Below are 25,514 nucleotides of genomic sequence, written 5' to 3' on the forward strand. Positions count from 1 at the left end.
ATTTCCTGCACTGTGGGCAGCACCACTTCCACTAGTACACCAGCAGCTGAAGGATGTCAGGAGCATGGAAGCCTCCTCCAGCAGTAGCACCGTTGCAGGTCCCCAGGCTTAGAGAACTTTTCCAACCTCAATGACTTTATGATTCTAACACCTCTGTCTTCCCCTAGCTCCTGCAAAGCTGAAGGCAGGAACACCACCACATAACAGACAATACAGGCACTGGGAGGGACACCCTTCCTTTTGAGGTGACACATCCCTGTTTGAGGGGATACAACACCCAAACAGCTCTCATCTGCACTTGCTGGCTCTGCACATGTCAAGCCCAGTTTCTAGAGCATGGTTAAGGCATCACTGAGCTCCTCATAGGCACTCAAGATTAGAGATGGCTTCTCCACACAAAGCAGTTGAAAGGTGCCACTGCTCCAAAGACAAGGATCTGACGATCACGTAACAGAGGAGCATGGGAGGGCTTACACAGTTGTTGAGGCTCAGCGAGGCTCATTAACAATACAGAGATGCTTTATATGGGATCACAGTTTGCATCTTCACTCTCTTGACTTCACACTCATTGACAACAGCCCTGTTTTGTACCACATTGAGCACAGAACATAACTCCATGCACCACAGCTGTGGCTTTGTTAATGATCTCAATAAATCCTGCTTAAGCAGGGACAAGAAGAGAATTATGCAAATGACTTTCTGTACCACACACATTGGATAACTGACGACATCCCAAAATAAGCAACAGAACACATGTGCTTTAACCCGCATACTCAAGATACACAAGAGAGGAACAGCTTAGACATTTATTTCAGGAGTTACAGAACTACAGAAAAGGGAACACAGACATATGTACAAAGTGTGGCTGTTGGGAACACAAGAAGAACAAGAGACATCTCAAAAACCATTGTGAATGAAGAACCTTTCCAAGCAGACCTAGTGCTGGAGGCCCTGGCACAGAGTGGCTGCTCTGTCTGCACAGGCACCAGTCATACCTGGCAGCTGGATAAGATGTCCTCCACCAACCGCTTGTAGACCCAGGCATCACCTTTAAGCCGCTGCCGCCGGATGCCCAGCACTTCAGGTTTATTGAGTTGACACACTTCCAACTCAAACTCCATGGTTACTTTGCCAAAATCTGACTGCATTTTACATTTTAAGCTGTAACTGCAAAAACCAAAGAGAAAACAATAAAAGTCAAACTGTTTAATATCTGTTTTCCAGTGCAATTTCAAAATAACAGAAGCACCTCACAAATTATCCCATTGCTATTCAGAATATTGAGAAACAACTCAGAATTTAGTGAGATGAGAGCTTGGAATACTTCAGTCTCAGAACACTATTGTTGTGCCCAAGTGCCAAGGTGTAGCACTAGTGCCCTGCCCAGCCACAGGAACCACAGCTGCCACAGATCCCCATCTTGGGGCACATGGCTGGAAGGACAGGGATGTTCCCAGTATTTTCCTAGACAAGAAACACCACTGCAGGGAGGCTGCTGCAGCTCAGCAGGGATGAAAAGGGGAAAACTGGATGTGAAGTTTAAATCATTACACTGGGAGAAAGTCCTTCTGTGCAATGCAGTATCCTTCCAGATTTTGAGCTTGGAAATGCATCAGAGGGTGAAGAACTCTAAGTAACAGATATTGTAAAACATCAAGAAGTCAAGAAGATGATCTGAGGGCTAGAGCACCTCTGCTATGAGGACAGGCTCAGAGAGTTGGGGTTGTTTAGCCTGAGAAGAGAAGGCACCAGGGAGACCTCAGAGCAGCTTCTAGTACTGAAAGGGGCTCCAGGAAAGCTGGGGAGGGGCTCTTGATCAGGGAGTGCAGGGATAGGATGAGGGGGAATGATTTTAAGATGGAAGAGATTGATTGAGATGAGGTCTTAGGGAGAAATGTTTTCCTGTGAGGGTGGTGAGGCCCTGGCCCAGCTTGCCCAGAGAGGTTACAGCTGCCCCATCCCTGGAGGTGTTGGATGCCAAGTTGAGTGGGGCTTGGAGCCCCTGATCCAGTGGGAGGTGTCCCTGCCCATGGCAGGTGGTGGAACAGGTTGGGCTTTGAGGGCCCTTCCAACCCAAACCACTCTATGTTCTCTGGTTCTAAGAATTTTAGAAAACGCATATCCAGAAGTGAGCATAGCATTTCTTTCATGCATGTGGAACCACAAAGCAGGCTTGGATCAGAACTAGGAGCCAATCCTACTCTCAGTACCTGAATCTAGTTAGTAAATCCTACAAATTAAAATACAAATCTTACAAATTAAAACAAACCACACAAACTCACGTGAATCATGTTCAGCTTTTAAAACATATGGGAGGGGTTCAAAAAGCCTGTGGCTGTGGCACTGTGGGACAGGCTTCTGTCAGCATGGGGGTGCTGGGCTGATAGTGGGAGTGGATGAGCCAAAAGGGCTTTTCCACCCTCCATGATTCTGTGATTCTATGATCTCTTGGCTAAATGCTAATGTCTTTTGACTACCAAGAATAAGAGTTAAGTAATAGATATCAACACTGTCTCCCAGAATGGTTCGATTTGGCCATGAGACTGTATCCTAACAATTTCATGAGACAAAATTCACATCAGTATCACCATTATTAGTTCATATCTGTTAGTCAAAGAGCAGTGTTAGAGCTCAATGACAGTTGTTTCCCAGTGCATGGACACATTCATTTGATGCACTGTACGCTTTCTCCAAAATCAGTGTATCTTAGAACATGCAGCTGAGAAAGTCAGTTTAAACACTTGCCTTTATCAAGGACTGCAGTACTAACTAGAGAAATACAAGTTGCAGTCATCATATCTTATGCTTACCCCTTCTGAACATGTTCCACATGCTTATTCGAAAGAACAGTGATCAGCTCATTCAGCAGTTGGTCTGGATTCTGCATCTGAGTGGTGGTAACATTATAGAGTGCCTAAAGTAGTAGGATCGGTAGATAAGCAGACAAGGAACAAAAATAAACATCTTTCACCTAAAACTGAGGATATTATCAAAAATTTACATAAAGAAAGCTTCAGAACAGCAAACCACAGTAACTTCCCAATATTATCGTAATTCAGACATTTTAGTAGGACCAGAAACACTGAGCAACAGCTGAGAAAGCACTCTGCCCAGCTGCAGAGGTCACAGCAGCAGACAAGATGATGAAACAGCCTGAGAAACGAACAAAGCTTGAAGATGCAAAGTCAAAGACTGGTTCTTTCAGTTCCTCTTCAGCCTAAGAGGTTCACCACTCCCTGCCATCGCTACTGCAGCGCTGTCAAAGCTCTGTCTTCCTTGACTGTAGTCCAGTGTCCCTGGACATGCATCAGCAGTTTTTCCATGTCCATAAGCTATGGACAAGGAAAACAGATGCAGAAGGATGAAAGCATTTAAAGGAAAAATATCTAGGTCTTGCTTCCAGCTGCTCATGCTCCCAGGTTATTTGCACTTGGACTCCCATCCAAGAACCAGGTCAGGTTTGCACCCAACACATGCCCTCAACTCATAAGAGTGCTGCCTTTGCTCTTGGAAAAGCTTCTGAATGGAATACAGTAGCTGAACTGCACAAGCTGAAAGCACTGTGTTCCTTTTTACTGATAAGCAGTTTGGTAAAAGCTTAGGGGTTTTTTTTTTCAGTAAAAAATAAACTTAGTTTAGTACAGGAGGAGTCAGAACAGCAACAGCTCCAAGAGCGGGGCAGCTGAAAGGCACATAGCTTAAATCTACAGAATCATTTAAGTCTCAGTAACAGCCTCACCTCCTTAATCACATTTCACAAGCATCCTCTACAGCATCACATATAAATTCCTCCCTGTACAAATTTGAGGTATATTAGCTGATTTTGGAGGATGTGTACAGTTCTTACTACACCAGTGTTTTGTCAATGCCATACCACACATATCCTACAAAACACAAACTGCGTGAGCCAGCTTTGGGAGGTACAAATCATCAACACAATTCTAAAGCACTCTGTGCACAGCACTAGTGGAGGAACTGCTTTTACTATGGCTAAAAGATGAACAAAGGGCCAACTGGCAAAGATGCAGCAACATAAAAACTTTGAAAAACAGAATTACACTGACAATGCCAGAAATTCTTTCATGGAGGGGTAGTTATCCAAGTGTTAAGTTTAATCTTAGGTTCTCTTGACATCTAAAGACTGCCTTGGGACACACACATCCTGCTTGGACCACAGACACCTAAGCCGGGAATGTTATCCACCCTGCTTCTCTCACATTTTGGTTAGATGGGATATGAAAAGCAATAGCCAGACTCCTCCCTTAATCTGCTGGTGACTTACCTGAACCCAGTCTCATGCAACACCTCTTGGCAATAACCAAGACATTTTCACATTGACATAGACACAGCCAGAGCAACCACACTGTCCTAAAGAACATGGGCAAGTCCAATCACAGATGTCCTCGCAAGGCACTGTACGTTTTCAATGATTAAACATGGCATGTAAAAGTTTTCCAGCAATGATACCTTAGTCTTTCTGGGATGATATCTTGTGAATATTTTCCTTTTGCTTGGTGTAAGCTTCATTATCATTTTATCCAGGCCTCTTTCCAGAACTCCTAATATTTTGGCTTTCCTCTTCTTTTGGCTGCTATCCAAGTAGTTGAGATCCATTTCCACTAAATTACACCTGCTAAACAAATTGATCAGCCATTTTCCCTCTGCACTTAGAAATGTCATTTCAGACATCACTAAAATATCACCAGACCTGACAAGAAGAAGGAAACTGAAACAGTTTATTATAAGAGTTTGTTTGAAAGTCAGTTCAGATTTAAACCCAGAGATGTGTACAGAAACTGCCACCCCCTGGGGAGCTGGAAGAAGGAATTTACATGGAAAACAGGAATATATTCTGAAGACAATTAAGTTATAGTTTTAAACTTTTCTCTGCTTTCAGTATATTCGAGTGAATGGAGAAAGAGATTTTAGGATGGCTTTTACCATGGGAACGGAAAGGACAAGTTCCTGTTGTAACAAGGCTTCTGAGGCAGAACATGGATTAAGGTAGTCCTGCTCTAAATAGAAAGTGTACGCAAGTAACTGGACACTTACCTTGTTTCAGGACGAAACTCAGCTGTTATCAATTCACCTGTGTTTGTTTGGTTTCTGGGCTTCTTGGCTGGGGTGACTGCAGTAAAATGGTTCTCTGAAAGAAAGCATCCAAGACAAAGCAGGTTGAATTGTTTTAATAAAGGATTTTTAATTCAGCAAGGATTAGTCATTATAGAATCATATAGCTTCCAGTACTGAAAGGAACTCCAGCTGGAGGCCAGTGACAAGTGGGGTTCCCCAGGGCTCAGTGCTCGGTCCAGCCCTGTTCAATGTCTTTATCAATGACCTGGATGAAGGCATCGAGTGCACCCTTAGCAAGTTTGCGGACGACACTAAGCTGGGTGGAAGTGTCGATCTGCTGGAGGGTCGGGAGGCTCTGCAAAGGGATCTGAACAGGCTGGACCGCTGGGCTGAGTCCAATGGCATGAGGTTTAACAAGGCCAAATGCCGGGTCCTGCACTTGAGGCACAACAACCCTGTGCAGAGCTACAGACTAGGAGAAGTCTGTCTAGAAAGCTGCCTGGAGGAGAGGGACCTGGGGGTGTTGGTTGACAGCAGCTGAACATGAGCCAGCAGTGTGCCCAGGTGGCCAAGAAGGCCAGCAGCATCTTGGCTTGTATCAGAAATGGAGTGACCAGCAGGTCCAGGAAGGTTATTCTCCCTCTGTACTCGGCACTGGTGAGACCGCATTTCGAATCCTGTGTTCAGTTCTGGGCCCCTCACCACAAGAAGGACGTTGAGGCTCTGCAGCGAGTCCAGAGAAGAGCAACGAAGCTGGTGACGGGGCTGGAGAGCAGGTCTTATGAGGAATGACTGAGAGAGCTGGGGTTGTTTAGCCTGGACAAGAGGAGGCTGAGGGGAGACCTCATTGCTCTCTGTAACTACCTGAAAGGAGGTTGTAGAGAGGAGGGTGCTGGCCTCTTCTCCCAAGTGACAGGGGACAGGATGAGAGAGAATGGCCTCCAGCTCCGCCAGGGGAGGTTTAGGCTGGACATTAGGAAAAAATTTTTCACAGAAAGGGTCACTGGGCACTGGCAGAGGCTGCCCAGGGAGGTGGTTGAGTCACCTTCCCTGGAGGTGTTTAAGGCACGGGTGGACGAGGTGCTAAGGGACATGGTTTAGTGATTGATAGGAATGGTTGGACTCGATGATCCGGTGGGTCTCTTCCAACCTGGTGATTCTATGATTCTATGAAAGCTAGGGAGGGGCTGTTTACAAGGTCCTGGAGAGATAGGACAGGGGTAACTGCTTTAAATTGGAAGGGGATGGATTTTGATTGGATACTAGGAAGAAATTCTTCATGATGAGGGAGGTTAGGTTCTGACCCAGGCTGCCCAAAGCAGTGGTAGCTGCCCCATCCCTGGGGATGTTCAAGGTCAGTTTGGATGGGGCTTTGAGTCCCTGATCCAGTGGGAGGTATCTGTGCCCATGCAGGGGGTGGAACTAGATGGGCTTCGAGTTCCCTTTCCAACCCAAACCATGGGTCATGATTGTATGATTAATTACATCCAAAGCACCTTTGAGGGCCTCTGTCTGAACAAGTATGGTCTGTACTTGCGTGTCAATCCATCTCTTCGCACAAGGAGTCTTTGGAGCAGGAAGTGCAAAGGGCATTTCATTTCTTAAAGCTGGCTTCATATCAACATTCCCTTTGTTTTCATGCTCCTTCAATGCCACTTCTCTTGTCACTGGATTTGACAGTGTGAATTCTGTGTCACCCAGCTGCGTATCATGCCTTGAATGCTACGAGAGACAAAAAAAACCCAAAAAACAAACATCGCTTGATGCATTCCGATCACATTCAGGGAAGTTACAGACAAGAAAACTCTAAAATTGAAGAGGTTAAAAACATCCTGCACTGCTTGCCTCCTTAACAAAAAAGTTAAAAGCCCTTCAATATTTCTGATTCCCTCTACAATTTGCTGATAAATATCTCCAGTAATCTGCAACGTGATGTGGTCTTGTAAATTCATCTTACATGTTTAAGGCTACTCCTTACAAGCTCATGTAAACTCAGATCAGTTTTCATTTGGTTTAATTGTATAATTTTAATTCCTTCATTGGATTTTCTTGCCCAATACAGACAGGTTGAGCTGCTTCAAAGACTTGTCCAGCTCTAGCCTAGCTCCGAGATCTTGTTTTCTCCACCTTGTTGTTTTCCCTTCAGTTTTTAAATCCTCAGTGACACATTCCTTTATTCCCTAGAGACTGATTTTACATAACTTGAGCCTTGATGTTTGGTTTATCAAATTAAACAGGTCTTATAGCTAGGTGAAACCACAATTTATGTTCAATGCTGGGTTGGATGGGTTTTGGAGCCCCTGATCCAGTGGGAGGTGTCCCTGCCCATAGCAGGGGCTGGAAATGGATGGGCTTTGAGATCCCTTCCAGCCCAAACCATTCTGTGCTTCTACATATTTAACACATTTCTTTACTCTGTTTATAACTCCCCTCAGCCAGGGCACACCAGACACCTAAATATGTCATCAGTTCCCATATACTCAAGGAGAAGATTTTTTTGGATTAAGGAGAGTGCTTCTATTACTTTTAAAGGAATTAGTATTTATTCTTCAAATACCTGCTTTCTCTTGCGAGTATGTATTTTAAATTCCTCTGACGGCAGTTCTTCAGAGAGTGAACCTATGCCACAAAGTTCTGTGGATCCAGAAGCATCGAGCTTTTCCAGGTAGTCTGGCACATTTCTACATGTCATCATTTTTTCAGGCTGCAATGAAAGATTCATTTGAGATTGAGATTCCGGTAAACTACTAAAAAGAAATTTTAATCAGGAAAGTGTCACTAAAATCAAAATCTTATTTCTAAATTCCTAATTATGTTTATGAACTAATGGAAGTTCCCATCCCCATGATTTAAGTTTTATAACAAGAATTTAGTACTGCTGTTAAATGTAACTCTTGAAGCTAGAGCTTGCATGTGCCTTCTGTTCTGTCTTTGTACTGAATGCAGATGCCTTCTAATTTAAAGCTGTCCCCCCTCACCCTATCACTCCAAGAGCTTAGAAAAAGGGCCTCCACAGCTTTCCTGGAGCCCCTTTCAGTACTGAAAGCTCCTCTAAGGTCTCGCTGGAGCCTTCTCTTCTCCAGGCTAAAGAACTCCAATTCTCTCAGCCTGGCCTCGTAGCAGACGGGCTCCATCCCTCGTATCGTCTCCGTGGCCTCCTCTGGACCCATTCCAACAGTTCCATCTCCTTCATATGTTGCGGATTCCAGAACTGGACACAGGGCTCCAGGTGGGGTCTCAACAGAGCAGAATCCTGTCCCTGACCCTGCTGATCCCACTGCTTTGGATGCAGCCCAGGACATGGGTGGTCACTGGGCTGTGAGCACACATTGCTGGCTCATGTCAAGCTTCTTGTCCCCCAGCACCCCAATTCCTTCTCCTCAGGGCTGTTCTCAATCATGTTGTCTGCGAGCTTGTATTGTAACCATGGATTTCCCCAATCTAGGTGTAGGACCTTGCCCTTAGCCTTGTTGAATGTCAAGGTGCACACAGCCCCACTTCTCCAGCTTGTCCAGGTCCGTCTGGAAGACATCCTGTCCTTCTGGTATGACAACTGCTCCCCTCAGCTTAGTATCATCTGGAAACTTGCTTTGATAAATGAAAGCATTTTACAGATCACAGAACTTCAGACCATTCCCATGAGCAGCCAATGAGAAATTCCATGCAGTACTCATGATGCACCATGCCCTCTCAGACAGTTATGGCACTGATGCCATCTTGCAGAAACAGCCCAGGCTACTAAAACACACTAATGAGTAGAGTGAACTGTTTAATGACCACGACTTTGACTGACTGCATAAACATGATCATAGTTTAGGGCAGCAGCCTGTTTTCCCAGGCTGACCATTGTGAAAATGGGGCAGCATTTTAACCAGCACATTGTCTGGTTCAAGTCGAACCTTACCTCCAGGTCCACCGATTGCAATGGGTCGGCGTGCTCTGCAAGACCTAGACACCTTAAGTGAATGCACTTGCCACGAGCCTTCTTGTGTTGAAGCAGGAGATATGTTGCTGACAAACTGTCATAGTTCCACTAGGGAAAAGAAGAAAAAGAGTATTTTAATCTCCTGTTTGGAAACATCGTGAGCACAAAGCAAGCTCAGCCTTCAGAAAGCTTCTGCATTTCTGCAGTCTGTTCTATCTGATGTAGAATCTGAGAATCATAGAAGCACAGGTTGGTTTGGGTTGGAAGGGATCTCAAAGCCCAGCCGGTTCCATCCCTTGCCATGGGCAGAGACACCTCCCACCGAATCAGGGGGCTCAAAGCCCCATCTAACCTGGCCTTGAACACCTCCAGGGATGGGACAGCCACCTTTACTCTGGGTAACCTGGGCCAGGGCCTCACCACAATCACAGGAAAACATTTCTCCCTAAGATCTCAACTCAATCTCCCTTCTTTCAGCTGAAAACCGTTCCCTCTCATCCGTCCCCGCACACCCTGATCAAGAACACTTCCCCAGGTTGCTTGGAGCCCCTTTCACTACTGGAAGCTGCTCTAAGGTCTCCCTGCAGCCTTCTCTTCTCCAGGCTGGACAATCCCAGCTCTCTCAGCCTGGCCTCATAGCAGAGGTGCTCCAGCCCTTGCATCATCTCCCCGAGTGTACTTTCGGACTTCAGCTGATTTAGACTGTTCTGGTGGTCCAGAAACATAGCACAGTAGTGGTCACTTGCAAGTCAACTTGTAGAAAACTCACAGTAGTGAAAATTCACTCTGGGACCAGAATCTCCTGAGGCGAAAGGCAGAACTGTTAATTTAGTTTAGCCAAGATTTCAACAAAAGTTTCAATTTTTTTGAAGCCTCCCCAATACTTCTCAAAAGCAGCATCAGTTTTCATTACATTCAGCAGCTTTGCTTGTAAGGAGCACAGGTACAATGCCTATCAGGCTTGCACAAGAGTATAATTAGTTTACATTAGTTTTAATGAATTAGAAATCCTCCAGTAACGGACTATGCAAATGCCACAAACCTATTTGGAATGACTTTTCCCCTTCATATCATTCAGATTATTTCCTATAACTGCAGAACAAGCAGCCTTCACACCACAAAGCCATCTGAAATTATTCTAAAACCCTGTTTCTACCACAGTTATGTTGGAAACCTAACAAGTTTTCCAAAGCTCAGAACTAAGTTATTGCTGCCATGTATAAAGCAGTAAAAAAAAATCAATTCCAAGGGAGATTTTTCAGATTCAGGTTAAAGCTGGAACACACGTGTTTTAAGTCTCTTCTACATTTTGCAATGCCATTGCTAACACTTCCCTAATTCTTCTAGAAGTAGTCAGCTCAGCTTCCGTTGTTTGCATTTAAAAGTGACTAAACATAAATATAACTCCCCAAAATAGCTGGGCAATCACCAACCATGTGGAGTTTAACAAGGACAATTCCTGGATTTTGCACCCAGGACACAGCAACCCTGGGTGTCTATATAGTATGGAGAATGCAAGGAGCAGAGCAACCCTGTGGAAATGGACCTGGGGCTCTGGCTGAGGGCAAGGTGACCAAGAGCCAGCAGTGCCCTGGCAGCCGAGAGGGCAACTGTGTCCTGGGTACATCCAGCACGGCATCGCCAGCTGGGTGAGGGAGGGCACAGAGCTGGGGAAGTGTTCAGAGCAGAAGCGTGAGGAGTGGCTGAAGTCCCTGGGTCTGTTCAGCCAGGAGAAGAGGAGACTGAGGCGAGACCTCATTACATTCTGCAGCTTCCTCACGCTGGGAGGAGCAGGCACTGAGCAATTCTGTCTGACCCAAGGGGACAGCAGCAAGAGGCCAGGGGAGGGTTAGGTTGGACATTAGGAGCAGGTTTTTCTCCCAGAGGGTGGTGGAGCACTGGAACAGCTCCCAGGGAAGCAGTCACCAAGCCTGACAATATCTCAGAAGCCGCCAGACTGTGTGAGTATTGGGGTGTCTGGTGGAGAAAGAAGAGTCACCTGATGGCCGTTGTGGGTCCCTTCCATCTCAGGTCATTCTGATTATGTGAAAATGGGTTTTATTGTCTGCATGGGTGATGCTGTGATATTTTTCTCTTCTCCCCCTGCCCCAACTCCCCACCCCACATTACTTACTGAAATACTTCAATGCAAAAATTTAGACAACAATGCATCTGTTGCTCAAGTCTGAATTTCTGACAGTCTATTTTGACTTAATGATATTCAGAAGGATTTTACCATGGTGAGAAATAGCAGTAAGGTTTAGGAAATATTCTAGAATCGTGGAATGGCTTGGGTCAGAAAAGACCTCAAAGCCCATCTAGTTCCCCTCCCTGCCGCAGGCAGGGACATCTCACACTGGACTAGGGGCTCAAAGCCCCATCTAACCTGGCCTTGAACACCTCCAGCGATGGGGCAGCCACCACTGCTCTGAGCAACCCAGGACAGGGCCTCATGAACTCCATTGCGAAGAAAGATCACAAGCACAATTAAAGATTGAAAAGGGAAAAACAAGTTTGAACTTCAGTACTCTGGCTATAAACTAAAGCTAGATTCTGAAGTTCTGCAGGGGCTCCATAATTCTGAAAGGATAGATATTTCACACTTGAGAGTGAGGGAGCATTAGTCAACATGGTACATTTATTTACTGTATTACTAATTACTGTAAATTACTGGTATATAGTCCTTACCTGTGACAGTAATTCCAATACAGTATCATGGCTCTTTTTATGGAGCACAGAAAGCGTTGTTATGCAGTCTTCATCAAGTTGTACCAGCTGCAAGAACACAACAAATACTGAAGCACGAGGTTTTAAAGTTCTCTAATGGTTCACGTCTGACTGACACTATTGTGAAACCCCACATGCCGAGTCAATAATCGACTGTCATTTCAGACTCTGCATTTTAAATATTTTAAGTATTTAAATAGTTAGCATCACAGGTAAATATTGTGGGTAACAGACTGAAAAAGCCTTACAACCCCAACAGCTTCACAGCCAAGCCCCTCCTTGGTGAGAGGTGGTGAATTAGAATAAGCAAGTCTCACAGCAGAGATTTTTACCAGAAACAGAAGGTACACTTTCATCTCTTCTTAGATATTCAAAGCCATCAGATATGCAGTTCTCTGAAGCCTGCCAGAGATGATGCTGCAGGCACCGTGAAGCTGTGCTATATACAGAGAAAGAGTGGCATCCAGTGCCCAAATGCAGGCATTGCCTGTAAACACACAGGAACTCCTCCTTGGTGCTTACTAGGGACAGCAAGACAATTCTTCTCCCTCTCCAATCTCCTTAGTCTCTCACACAACTAAAACAAGTTTTAGAGACAGGATGAGTGTACTTTCAATGAGATAAAATTTCTATTCAAACTAGCAATTTTCAGCAAGGACTAGATACAAGACTAGGACCAGAGAACCGTTTAGTTTTGGAAGGGACCTCAAAGTGCATCCAGTTTCACCCCCTGTCATGGGCAGGGCCACCTCCCACTGGATCAAGGTACACAACCATGATCATACCTAGCATGCCCTCAAGAACATGTGGTTAGCATCTCAAGGAAAGCTTTGACCAAGCATCTTTGAGAATCCAATTCTCATTCCTATGTGGAAAACCTCACTTTTTATAATAAATCAGGGTTTTTTGCAAATTAAGCATCAGCTTCAGAATACAATGAAAACACATTATAAAATTCCTCCTCAAGGGAAAGTAATAACATGTTGACAGCAAGAAGAATCATAAAGGAACCATGGCCATCTCGAAGTTCATCTACGGAGATAATCCTCACAGCCCTGTACTGCAAGGACAGCAGTAAGCCAATAAAGATTACATTAAATAATATTCACCTGGCAATCATTACTTACTGAGCATTCGCTTTGCCACTGAACAGCATCAGAATAACCTTGCATGAGCCAGGGGTGTCTCAATAGATCTTTAACTGTGATCCGCTTCTTTGGGTCTACCTGGTGGGTGATAAAAACAAAGCTAGTGCTGAAGTCCCAGAGAACAGTAGAAGAAACGATCAGTAATTGACTCAGACTTTTAGGGTGGTAAGAAACTCAAATGAAACCAACATTGTTCAACAGCTTCGGTAAAAGAAAGGAAGGCAAACAAGCTGTGAGGGGCAGTTACAGAACCCACATTTACATCAAGTGTCCCAGGAATATTCAGCATTGGCCGAGATCTCATAGATGCAATCCAAATGCATGTTCAGCTTCATTTATAAAACAGCAGTTTGGGCCAAAAGGGACCTCAAAGCCCACCCAGTTCCAACCCCCCTGCCATGGGCAGGGAGATCCCATTAGATCAGGTTACCCAAGGCCCCATCCAGCCTGACATTAAACACCTCCAGGGATGGAGCAGCCACCACTGCTCTGGGCAACCTGGGACAGGGCCTCCACATCCTCATCGTTAAGAATTTCTTCCTAATGTCCAATCTAAATCTTCCCCCTTCCAATTTAAAGCCATCCCCCCATGTCCTGTAACTCCACGCCTTTGTAAAAAGCCCCTCCCCAGCTTTCCTGGAGCCCCTTTCAGTACTGGAAGCTGCATTAAGGTCTCCCTGCAGCCTTCTCCCCTCCAGGCTGAACAACCCCAACTCTCTCAGCCTGGCCTCAGAGCAGAGTCTCCGGCCCTCGCATCATCTCCATGGCTTCCTCTGGGCATGTTCCAACACATTCATCTCCTTCTCATGCTGGGGTTTCCAGAAATGGACGAAGGACTCCAGATGGGTTTTGACCAGAGCAGAGGGGCAGAATCCCCTCCCTCCCTGCTGGTCCCACTGCTTTGGATGCAGCCCAGGACATGAGTGGCTTCTGGGCTGCAAGCACACATTGCCAGGTCATGCCAAGCTTCTCATCCCCCAGCACCCCAAGTCCTTTTCTGCTCTTAATAACAGCTGTTATTTATATAGCCCAATTAAGAACAAACACAGGTTGCTTGCTATTTAATAAAAAAATCAAACTCTGCTTAATTATTTCAATACCAAATCATTCTTCACAAAGAATTTTCAGCAGAAGGCAATACTAACATTTTCTCCAAGAATTTGTAATGTGTTCCTGTTTGAATACTGAATATTAATAAAGTATTTAATTGATGCAATGTTTTGCAACAACACTTTGTAGTCCCATAGAATAGAAGGAATACCTTTACCTGCAGCATTTCGTTAAGCAGTAGCGTACTGCTAAGAGAGAGCCACTTAGGAGTGGTGTATTTTCCTCTCTGCAGGAAAGAAGAGGATTTAGAATGAACCTTGAACAGCCAGCTCAAAAAAAACGGATAAATTACTTGGATGACAGCGACATCTGTATTCAGTACAAAGGAAGAACAGCAGGCACATGCAAACTTAGCTTTAAGACTTGAATAAATGTAACAGCAGTACTAAATCCCAGCTCTACAAGTAAGGAAAATGCTATGTTTGAATTATCAGCTGCAGTTTTCATCCACTCAGCTTGTGAGACTTCCATCTCAGCCCGCAGTGCAGCTATCCTGCTTCTCATATTCTGCGATGTTTTATCACATTAACTTGATAAGGTATAGAAACGCAAACACATTGGAGCATGAATATTACAAATGACTGATATCAAGACTTTGAAGTGTGAATATTCATTGAAAATACTACTTTAGACACTAAAGACAAACTACCCTCAACACTTAACCGCTCTTTCTTTGAGTAGGTGACATCTAGTGTAGATTTATGATCTCTACTCACATTGCAGACAGGAAAAAGTTACAGATCCAACAGGAAAGTTTCAGTCATATTTACTGGGTGTTTTGGGGTTGTTTACTTTTAATTCTATATTAAAAGAAAATAGCTTTCAGATTTGAGGAACAGCAGAACAGAACCAGAATCACTGTCAAGGATTATATACTTCTCAACCAAAAAGGAGAAAAGTAGAAATCAGCAACAGCCATTGTGAAATAACAGCCAGTTTGTCATGGCAGTTTTCTCTCTACAGACCGATGCCTTGGTAACAAAACAGTTGGTATTTACAGGCAAGATACATTTCTAAGCAAAGTATTGCTTCAGCATCACAGTTACATCTCTACAAACACTACTAATGAGCTGTTTATAAACAGTTACTAGGCTCTTTCACAACACAGCTTTACTCTGAAACTAAGCCAAGGAACACATGCATTCCACATTTTGTTTTTTATTTAATACTGCTACAGAGCTTGAGGTAAAGAAACAAAACTAGCACCTAGTTGACCAAGGGCCATGCAATGGCTACCACATGCATAAGATCACAACAGCATTAAATGGGTTTTTACAGAATTTACATCATACATTTGATTTTTTCATTCAAAAAAAGAAGTAAAAGCATGTATGGAAATATTGTGAAACAGAGAGATGCAGAACCTTTCAGGGAAGAACACATTGCATCCAAGTCATACAATCCCATTTAGAGTCAAGTAGCAGATCAATACACTGGCTTGGAACAATAGTTCTGAGTTGATGTTGAAATGCATTTCAGGATCTATAATGTGTGAAATTAAATTCCACAGTAGTGGGGAGATGTCCTCATTTCCAACAATTCGCAGCTCACAACCATGTAAAATTAAAACAAAGTCAGAGCAGAAACAGCAAGCCTACATCTTAACACCTGCAACATCATCAGTTCTCAACTGCTCTTCATAACTTGGTCATAGCAGCTCACTTAGACAAGTTGCAGCACAAAAACTCAGTCCAAACAGTTCTGCTCCCAGTTTATGAGCATGCAAGACAACTATAACTACACAGAAATCATCTGTGATGATCTTAAGGTCTCCATTCACGTTTCAGCTATTGACATGTTTAAGAGGAGGAATCCCTTAAACAGATCATCCACTAGGCTCTGAATCCTAGTGTAACGGCCAGCATAAAGGACTTTGTTGTCCTACAAGACCTTGTCTACAAGGAGATGTGCTCTCATCGTACACCAATTTACACAGTTCACAACCAAAGCAGAAGAGGAGGGTAGCTCAAATATGGCCCACAACCCATTGGACTCCTCTGCTCCCTGTGATTTTACTGCAATACTGGAAATGCTTGCTAAGATTATCTGGGCAAAACTTAGTTGTATAGTTTAAGTTTAGGTAGATAACTCCCTGCGAGAAGCAGGGAGTTGGACTCTGTGATCCCTATGGGTCCCCCATCCAAGATATTCTATGATTGTGCAAGCAGGAAAGTCACATCATTTTAATGGTGACTCGTGAATATCAGCATCTTTACACAGTCTCTTTGGATCAGTTAGCAATTGCTTCCTTTAAATTCTCTACAGCAACTCAAACTGAGCTTCCCCACAGACCTTCTGCTGAGGTACTCAAATCCACTCCAATTCCAGACTAAAAGCTATGCCTTTCAATGAACTGATCTGGCCCTTCATAGAGCTCTGATTGTTATGCACCCCAAAATGCTTCTTGTGTGGATCGACTGTCAGTAGACTCCTACCAGAGCAGTCCCAGAACACTCTCCAGGTGTTCAACACACCAGATTCTGGGTGAGAGAAGGAGAAAGAGGCAGAAGAGGTCAAAGCCCTTATGCAGCCCAGCTGCTCCTCATCCCACTCACTTACTGAAAGCTTTACCAACACAAGTTCCATGGCAGCCTAGCACTTAAAACCTAGTCAGTAAAAACTCCTGATTAGTAAAAGTGCGCGTGATGTGGAACAGCAGGCATTCTGCTGCAACAGGAGTTTACAGGGAGAACAGAAACAATTACGAGTTCTATTACTTAATGTGTATTCTGCTTTTTCTGTTGCTTATGGTATCTTACATTTCCTCTTCATTTTGGAGGAGAAAAGTGTAATCACAGAGGCTGAATCCTGCTTTTCCAAGACATAAGACCTGACATTTAAGAACATTATTTTTTTGGTAAATCAAATTACACATTTACAATTCTATACAGTACAGGGAGAAAGCAAAGGTCCAGAATAAGAAATCCAGCCCACCAGCAAGAAAACACTTCTCCTGAAACTCAATTTCCTATTATGCTACAGGACCAAAAGGCAGAGGGAATATGGAAACAAATCCACTAAATATCAACAGAGAAAGTTGCAGAGAAGCAAAAGTCAGCAGATATGCCCTTTTGCCCTCAGCACAGCACAATAGCTTCTGCCATCAGAAAAGCAAAGGCCTCTCAATGATCAGTATCTGTTCCCAGTGCATTCTCACGGCATCCATACCTACCATTATCTTCTGGTAAAGGGCCATGACATTGTCGTCATCAAAGGGGAGAAAGCCACACAGCAGAGCATAGAGCAGCACTCCCATGCTCCAAATATCTGCCTGGAAAATAAAAAAAGAGAGTGGAAGTTCACATGATTGATATAAAATGGCTTAGAGATGTAATATTGTCCCCTTTGGCAAAGCCACATGCAACTCATGAAAAGCAGGCTCAGAGCTCTTCTCTTCCAAGTGAGAGCACATAACCCAAATTCAATCTTTGGTTCACTGGTAAAGCAAATATCCTCTATTAAGTGACCAAATTGCTGCGTTGTCTTCAATATACACTGATTTCCCTGGCAAAAATGAAAACAAACTCAGCACAAGGGATTTCACATGGTAAGGATTACAAATTAAAACAGTACAGTTACAATCAACTTCAAAGCCTTACTGCTTCTTCTCTATCTGTATAGATACAACAATGTACAACATCTCATACCACCTCAAACTGTTATTCCCACTTACACCATAAAGAAAGAGGAGGCTTGCAAAGCTCTGGCCTTCATGGAAAGCAAAATAAAAAGACAGAAGGCGTTAAAGCCCAAGGACAGTGGCGTTAAAGGAAAAACTACTCCATCTCACAACAGAACAATCTGGGAAGTCTTGAGTGGATTGCAGGCAGTGTTTTGGGCAGATGGACAAAGGCAAGCAGTAGGTCCTAATGTTCCAGATATGGATCAAGGCTAGATAAATGCAAAAGAAGGAACACGGAGTTTAACTACACTGAGCTGTAGAAATAGAGCAAGTCGTTAAGCTAAAAACAGGCCTAGTAAAGCATACAAGACAGACTTTTAACAGGAGTTGGATAATTCACAGAACAAGTTACTGCTCAAAAGAGTGAGCAGTAGAAGGAAAGAGTTTAAGTTACTGTTAATAGAGCACTAAAATATAGAGCCACAAGAGGAGACAGGGAAGAAATGGTCACAAACTATGGCCAATGGCACCATGTGCTATTGCAGGCTGTGACGGCTAAGGCCAGTCACATTGCCTCCAAGAATGACCTTGGCAATGTTACCCCATGGTGCTTAAGAGAGAAACCACACACCAGTGTATCTGAACCTCATCACCAGTAAATATGTAGGGCAGAATCCTAATTCCAAAACATGGTACGCACCTCTGGGCCAATGTATGCTTTGCCCTGAATCACCTCCGGGGCTGCATATGCTGGGCTTCCACAGCACGTCTGGAGGGGGCAATCCAGGCCACCCTGGAATGACAGAAAATCATCACACGGAAGCTCTGACTTCAACACAGTTTCTGTCTTCTAGCAAGGCCATTATTGGAAGCCTCAGATGCTTCACTTCCCCCTGCTGTGCACCTTCTATTTTGCTGTGGTGTAACATGGCTTCGCTAAGCAAAAATTGTCCAACATCGTAAGTATCCTACAGAAGTTCAGATCCCAAGCTGCTCATTCATCTGTGATCCTAGCAGCCATTTCCACAGTTCCTCCTTTCATAAGGCTTCCCTTTATGACTGCAAATGGAAGATAGAACTCAGGAAGAAGTGATGCAAGAGCTACAGGGCATGAGGGTAGCTGGTTATTTATACCACTATTTAACACAATAAATTTGTTAAGAACCACTAAGAAAATTTCCTTATTAAAACCACATTATTACCTTGCCTGGGCTTTGTTCTAAGCAGAGCAGAGAAAGGTGAGATGATGTTCTAACAGACTTGATCACCTTCAGGATGCTCTTGCATGAATCAAGTAAAACAATCCGAGCACAAGGAACTGTCTTTGGATCAGGAAGTCTTTCTTCACATCAAGTTGTTTAACAGCACCCACCTTACATGTTAAGCTGACAAATAAAGGCCTCCTAGGAACAGATTCTAAATGCAGAAAACAGCTGTACAAACACCTGGAATTGGATGACTGGGGCTTGGAGCCCCCTGATCCAGTGGGAGCTATCCATGCCCATGGCAGGCATTTGGAACTGGATGAGCTTTGAGAACCTTTCCAATCCAAACCATTCCATAGTTCTGTGATTTGTAAACGTAGCTGAAGTGTTTGATTGAGCCACTATCTTCAATGCACACAAGTCTTCTGAAAGAAGAGGTGCACCATTGAAACTTTCTAGGGAACACATGCATGTGCAAGTTTGGTGTCACAGGCCTCAATCTGACAGCGGAGCTACACAAACAGGTGATCTCTATCTCGAGGAGAAAACGATCCAACAATCTGGTCATAACATACAGTTAACTGCTCGCTTGCCTGGTTAAAGCCTTACCAAGCTATTGGTGATGTGGTGGCAACTATGAAAACACTTGAAGTTAAGGTCTTTGGGAAAGTCTCTGCATGGCCTCTGAACTCAAGCATCCATGCTTTATCTACCTGCAGTTGCAGATTTAGCTCAAATGTGTGAAAGCAATAAATACTCTTACCTTTGGCTTTGCACAGAGTCCAAAGTCTATCAACTTCAATTTATGTTCCTCGTCAATCAGCAGATTTTCCTGATAAAAGAGAAAGCTGTAATTAGCACTTTTGCAACCAAAATTGCAAGTGCTTCTACACCCAAAGTATCCAAGTAACCATGCTTTCTTTCACCTTATGTAATAATATAAGTCCACGGTGACTGGAAGAAGGGTAATGTGCCCATTTTTAAAAAGGGTAGAGAAGATGACTCTGAGAACTACCAACCTGTCAGCCTCACCTCTGTGCCTGGCAAGATCATGGAGCACATCCTCCCAGAAGCTATGCTAAAGCACATAGAGGGCACAGAGGTGATGAATGGCAGCCAGCACGGCTTCACCAGGGGCAAGTCCTGTACGACCAACTTAATGGCTTTCCATGATGGGGTGACCACAGCAGGGGACACAGACAAATCAACACATGTGATCTATTTAGATTTCTGTTAAGCCTTTGACATGCTGCCCCACAACATCCTTCTCTCAGAACTGGAGAGATATGGATCTGATGGGTGGACAGTACAGTCGATAAGAAACTAGTTGGACGGTTGTATCCAAAGAGTAGTGGTTAATGGCTCAAAGTCCAGGTAGATCTGTGACTAGAGGTGTCCCTCAAGGGTCCATACTGGGACCACTGCTGTTTAATATCTTCATCAATGATATTGACCGTGAAATTGAGTGCGCTCTCAGCAAGTTTGCAGATGACACCAAGCTGAGTGGTGTAGTTGCCACACCAGAAGGACAGGATGTCATCCATAAGGACCTCCACAGGCTAGAGAAGTGGGCCTGTGACAACCTCATGAGGTTCAAGAGGGCCAAGGGGAAGGTCCAGCACCTGGGTCGGGGCAATCCCCATTCTCATTACACGATGGGAGATGATGTGATTGAGAGCTGCCCTGCAGAAAAGCACTTGGAGGTGCTGGTCGATGAGAAGCTGGACATGAGTCGGCAAAGTGCACTCGTAGCCTAGAAGGCCAACCATATCCTGGGCTGCATCAAAAGAAGCATGGCCAGCAGGTCGAGGGAAGTGATTCCGGCCCTCTATTCCTCTCTTGTGAGACCTCATCTGGAGTATTGTGTCCAGTTCTGGAATCCTCAATGTAAGAAGGATGTGGAGCTGTTGGAACAGGTGCAGAAGAGGGCTACAAAGATGATCTGAGGGCTGGAGCACCTTCCATAGGAGGACAGGCTGAGAGAATTGAACTTGTTCAGCCTGGAGAAGAGAAGGCTCCAAGGAGATCTTATAGCAACCTTCCAGTACCTGAAAGGGGCCTACAGAAAAGCTGGGGAGCAGCTATTTATAAAGGCTTATGGTGATAGGACAAGGGGGAATGGGTATAAACTGGAGAAGGGCAGATTTAGATTAGACATTACAAAGAATTTCTTCACCATGAGAGTGGTGAGACACTGAAACAGGTTGCCAAGGGAAGTTGTGGATGCCCCATCCCTGAATGTGTTCAAGGCCAGGTTGGATGGCGCCTTGGGTAACCTGATCTAGTGGAGTGTCCCTGCCCATGGCAGGGGTGTTGGAGCTAGATGATCTTCAAGGTCCCTTCCAACCCTAACTATTCTATGATTTTTTGTTGTCATTAACTGCTAGAATTTTCCTAAAGTGGCCTGGAGATTTCACTCAGTTACTAATGGATATATCCCATATTCCAGGGAGGGGAATATTAGTTCCTATCACCCAAGAAAGGCTTGAGGAGCAGGCGCGCGTCAGACAGAAAGCTGAACATGAGACAGCCATCTGCTCTGGCAGAAAAGGTGGCCAATGATATCATTGGCTGTGTTAAAAGCAGCACAGCTGGCACACATGCAAAAGTTACTCTCATCATCTGCTCAGCACATCTAGAACAGCGCATACAGTTTCTGCCCCCAGCACAGGTAAGACATTACGCAGAAGCAAGCTTAGTGGATTGCTACCATCCACTCATGGGGCTGGAATGCTTGCTTGATGACAGAAAGATGTGCATTCAGCCTGTAGATGAGAAAACTTTGGTGGAGACCTCACAGCAGCCTTTGAATACCCACAAGGAGGACATGAAGGCAGAGCTGGTCTCTTCAGAGCAGCACATGGTGGGATAATGACAGAAACAGGCATCAAGAAACATTCAGACTGGAAATAAGGAAAAGCTGTTCTCCTCATAAGTACAGTGAAAAGCTTGACAGCCTGGCCAGAGAGATACACTGCCTCATCCTCAGGAGAGGCTGAAGACGTGGCTGAATAAAGCCCTGAAAAGCTTTGTTGGACAGTGCTTTGAACAGTAGATTCAAGCTGAAGTCTAAAAGTCACTTCCCACCCAAGTTATTGCATGATCCTAGGAATCTTTCAGCTCTTCAGCTACAACCCAGCCCCTTCCAAAGGGTAGGCAGAACTTCTCCCCAAACAAAGCATTAATTGGATTCAAAGTCTTCAGGAGCTGCCTAGGAAAATGCTTGTGTGCTAAGAATTTGCTTTCTCAGAGATGTCTTCATCTCCAAATCCACCAATTTCTAACTAATACAAGACAACCTGAGCTCAAGTCTTCCATTTGCTAAACTCTGTAACGACAGAAAAACCACAAGATAGGTCCAGCAGGATGCATCTCCCACCACATACTTGAACTTCTAGTGTCACTTCCTGGGTGCCAAAACAGAAGGACTGGCACCATAAAGACTTAGTCCAGGTACAATCTTAAATAAAGGGGATAACAGACACATAAGCAACCCTCAAAGTCAGATCCATATCTCTGCTCCACTCATCTGAAACACGTTCCTCTGCTTCACTTTCAGAGGAAGCTCCTTTCTCAGACACAGCCACATTCAGCCGAGTTGAGGAATGCAGCAGCAAGTAGAAATAGCGTACTTTCAGAAGCTGTTAGAGCTCTAAGAACAAGAGAATGGAGAAGGCAAGACTTACTCTGTCTCCTCACATAGAAATAAGCACTGGTTCTCATTATTTACATAAATCTGACTACTGTTCACACTTACTGGTTTGAGATCCCGGTGGGTGTATCCCTGACTGTGAACATATGCGATTGCTGAGACAATCTGTCGGAAAAAGACACGAGCCTCCTCTTCGGAAAGGCGGTCCTTGGATACGATATAATCAAACAGCTCTCCTCCGGGACAGTACTGCACAAAGATGGGGAAGAGAACACAGTTAGAATGCAGTAACGACATCTCAATGAGAGCACTGGACACTCTTCCACTGCTTTACTAGAGCAGCGCTCAGCTGTGTCCTAGGTCAGGACTACACAGAGCCACCCAACACTTGCCTGATGTGTTGTGGGGAAATGTACCACTGTTTTACTACCAAGTGTAAAGCACAGAGTGCAATCAATATAGAAGTCCCAAACTCTTGAATGCACTGTGGAAGTTTTACTGAACTTACTGCAACAAGAAAGGTGACAAATGATTGCTGGTGATAACAAGTGAACAGTAACAGCTTTAAAGGCAATGTGTATGATCATTGAAAACAATGAGTACAGTAATTATGAAAGAACCATCAACAATTGTCCCATTACCATCATCCAGAGCTGCAGTCGTTGAGGAACCCCAGAGACTGGCCAGGGCCCAGGGAAGGAGATGAAGAGAACGGATCAAAAATTGTTTACTTTGAACTTTATCATCTACCACTACAGCAAAACCCAGAAACCCTTGTTACAGCAGAAACACTATATCTTACCTCTAACACGATGAATATTTTCTGAGATGTCTCCATCACATGATACAGTTGGCAAATGTGCTGGTGGCTCAGGTTCTTCATGGCATCAATTTCTAATTTAACACGATGCACATCATCCTAGGAGACCACAACAGTAAGCTCTGAAATCGCCAGCCACTCTGAAAGCCTGCGCACCACAGCAAGCCTCTGACTGCTGCACAACATGAAATTCCACAGCACAGCAAACACAGAATGGCTTGGTTTGGAAAAGACATTTAAGGTGAAGTCCAATCATAAATCCAGCTCTGCTAAGTCTACCACTAGACCAAGAAACTAAGTACAACATCTACTCATCTTTTAAACCTCTCCAGGGATAAGGACTCCACCACCTCCCTGGGCAGCCTCTGCCAGTGCCTAAGAACCCTTGCAGTAAAGAAATTCCTCTTGATATCCAACCTCAGTCTCCGCCAGGCTAAACAGACCCAGTGACTTAAGCCTTCTCCTCAAAGACTTCCTGTTAACCCCTCCCCAGCTCAGTGCCCTCCCTCTAGACACTCCCCAGTTGCTTTAGATGCTTTTTATCCCGTGGCACCAAAAATCACACACAATTCTGCTTGAGTTAGTCATAATCATTAGCTTCCTCAATTTTACAGGCAGAAAACATTGCCCACCCCACAAAAAAGTACACTATGTGGGGATCTTCTGTTAAAACTCACTTCTATAGCATGGGTTAACAGCCACAGGACAAGCAGACAGCAATTTGTCATGTCACATTTGTCATGTCACATCAAGAATCCCACAAGAACAGTGGAAGATGCTATCAACATTTAATCTTCTGGCTTACCCCCAGAGCGAGTTTGTCCATGACTTTTATTGCAACTTGTTCACCAGTAAGGCGATGTTGTCCACATTTCACCTTTGCAAACCCACCTAGAATTCAGAAGAGACATTTAAAGCTCGGTGTTGCTATGCTGCCTTGCCTACCATCCCTTAGTTACCCTGTAATACACAGCATGCACTGGATGTCATGTCATCACAGGAAGGTTTGGGTTGGAAGGGACCTCACAGCCCATCCATGCATGGGCAGGGACACCTCCCACTGGATTAGGGGCTCAAAAACCCATCCAACCTGGCATCCAACACCTCCAGGTGTTGGACAGCTACGGCTTCTCTGGGCAACCTAGGCCAGGGCCTCCCCACCCTCACAGGAGAACATTTCTCCCAAAGATCTCATCTTAATCTTCCCTCTTTCAGCTGAAAACTGTTGCCCTTCACCCTGTCCCTGCAATACCTGATCAAGAGCCCCTCCCCAGCTTTCCTGGAGCCTCTTTCAGTACTGGAAGGGGCTTTAAGGTCTCCCCACAGCCTTCCCTTCTCCAGGCTGAACAATCCCAAATCTTTTCAGCACAGGAGGCGCTCCAGCCCTTGGATCATCTCTGTGGCCTCCTCTGGAGTCACTTCAACAGATCCATATCCTTCCTGTGCTGCGGACTCCAGAGCCGGATGCAGGGCTCCAGATGCTTCATTTAGAGGAAGGAACAATCACTGCCACTAATTTCTAATTACATTTTAACATTTCTACCCCCAAACCACACGCTTGACACCTGACCTGCAGTCTACAGTCACAGTTAATCCATGCCTGGGTAAGAATTATTGTGGATAGTACATGCCTACTTTATTCACGGATCAGCCTACCTGTTCCAATCGTTTCATGTATCTCGTAGTACTTGAGGATCTCCTCGTAGTCATCGATACCCATGGTGGGAGGAATAGGGATCTGCAGTTCTCCTTGGCACCTGCAATGAGGGAGTGCAGCCCATGTTTGTGTTTTTCCACTCTGAAGGACTCGCAGAGGCAGAAAGCACATCTGCTGCAGCTGCAGCACAGAGGCTGTGCTAGTTCAAATCCAGCCAGTGATGGAGCACCAGGCAGCCCCTAGCTCAGTCCTCCATGGAATGGAGAGAGAATCACAGAATGGTCTGGGTTGGACAAGAACTTTAAGATCATTGAGTCCAACCGTAATCTTCACACTGCCTAGCCCACCACTACACCATGTCCCTGAGCACATCTACATGGCTCTTGAACCTTTTTAGGGATGGAGACTCCACCGCTGCCCTGCGCAGCCTCTGCCAGCATCTAACAACCCTTTCCATGAAGCAGTATTACCAATATCCAACCTAAACCTCTCCTGGCTCAACTGAGGCCATTTCCTCTTGTCCCATCAATTGTTACTTGGGACAAGAGACCAACACCCACCTCACCACAACCTCC

General features: G+C 44.7%; 1 protein-coding gene across 1 annotated transcript; it reads right to left on the reverse strand.

Moving 5' to 3' along the window:
* Positions 1 to 774: 774 nt before the first annotated feature.
* Positions 775 to 25,040, reverse strand: MELK (maternal embryonic leucine zipper kinase). The gene is made up of 17 exons (XM_069881107.1): positions 24,939 to 25,040; positions 24,088 to 24,173; positions 23,265 to 23,381; positions 22,568 to 22,711; positions 19,574 to 19,642; positions 18,306 to 18,398; positions 17,156 to 17,254; positions 14,135 to 14,209; positions 12,853 to 12,951; positions 11,687 to 11,773; positions 8,978 to 9,106; positions 7,631 to 7,777; positions 6,570 to 6,795; positions 5,053 to 5,146; positions 4,468 to 4,630; positions 2,811 to 2,914; positions 775 to 1,167 (listed from the first exon to the last, which is right to left on the reverse strand). Exons 1-17 carry the CDS (start codon positions 25,000 to 25,002, stop codon positions 990 to 992), a joined length of 1,974 nt encoding a protein of 657 aa, XP_069737208.1. The 5' UTR covers positions 25,003 to 25,040; the 3' UTR covers positions 775 to 989.
* Positions 25,041 to 25,514: the final 474 nt, after the last annotated feature.

This window comes from Phaenicophaeus curvirostris, chromosome Z, assembly GCF_032191515.1.
Source record: "Phaenicophaeus curvirostris isolate KB17595 chromosome Z, BPBGC_Pcur_1.0, whole genome shotgun sequence".
Classification (NCBI taxonomy): domain Eukaryota; kingdom Metazoa; phylum Chordata; class Aves; order Cuculiformes; family Cuculidae; genus Phaenicophaeus; species Phaenicophaeus curvirostris.

Bases quoted from the DNA above. Each gene is read 5' to 3' on its own strand.
- MELK (XM_069881107.1), bottom strand. From the start codon at position 25,002: ATGGGTATCGATGACTACGAGGAGATCCTCAAGTACTACGAGATACAT. The intron at 22,712-23,264 runs GTAAGATATAGT...ATCTTTGTGCAG, and splicing joins AAATATTCATCGTGTTAGAG to TACTGTCCCGGAGGAGAGCT. The intron at 12,952-14,134 runs GTATTCCTTCTA...ATCACCCACCAG, and splicing joins ACGAAATGCTGCAGGTAAAG to GTAGACCCAAAGAAGCGGAT.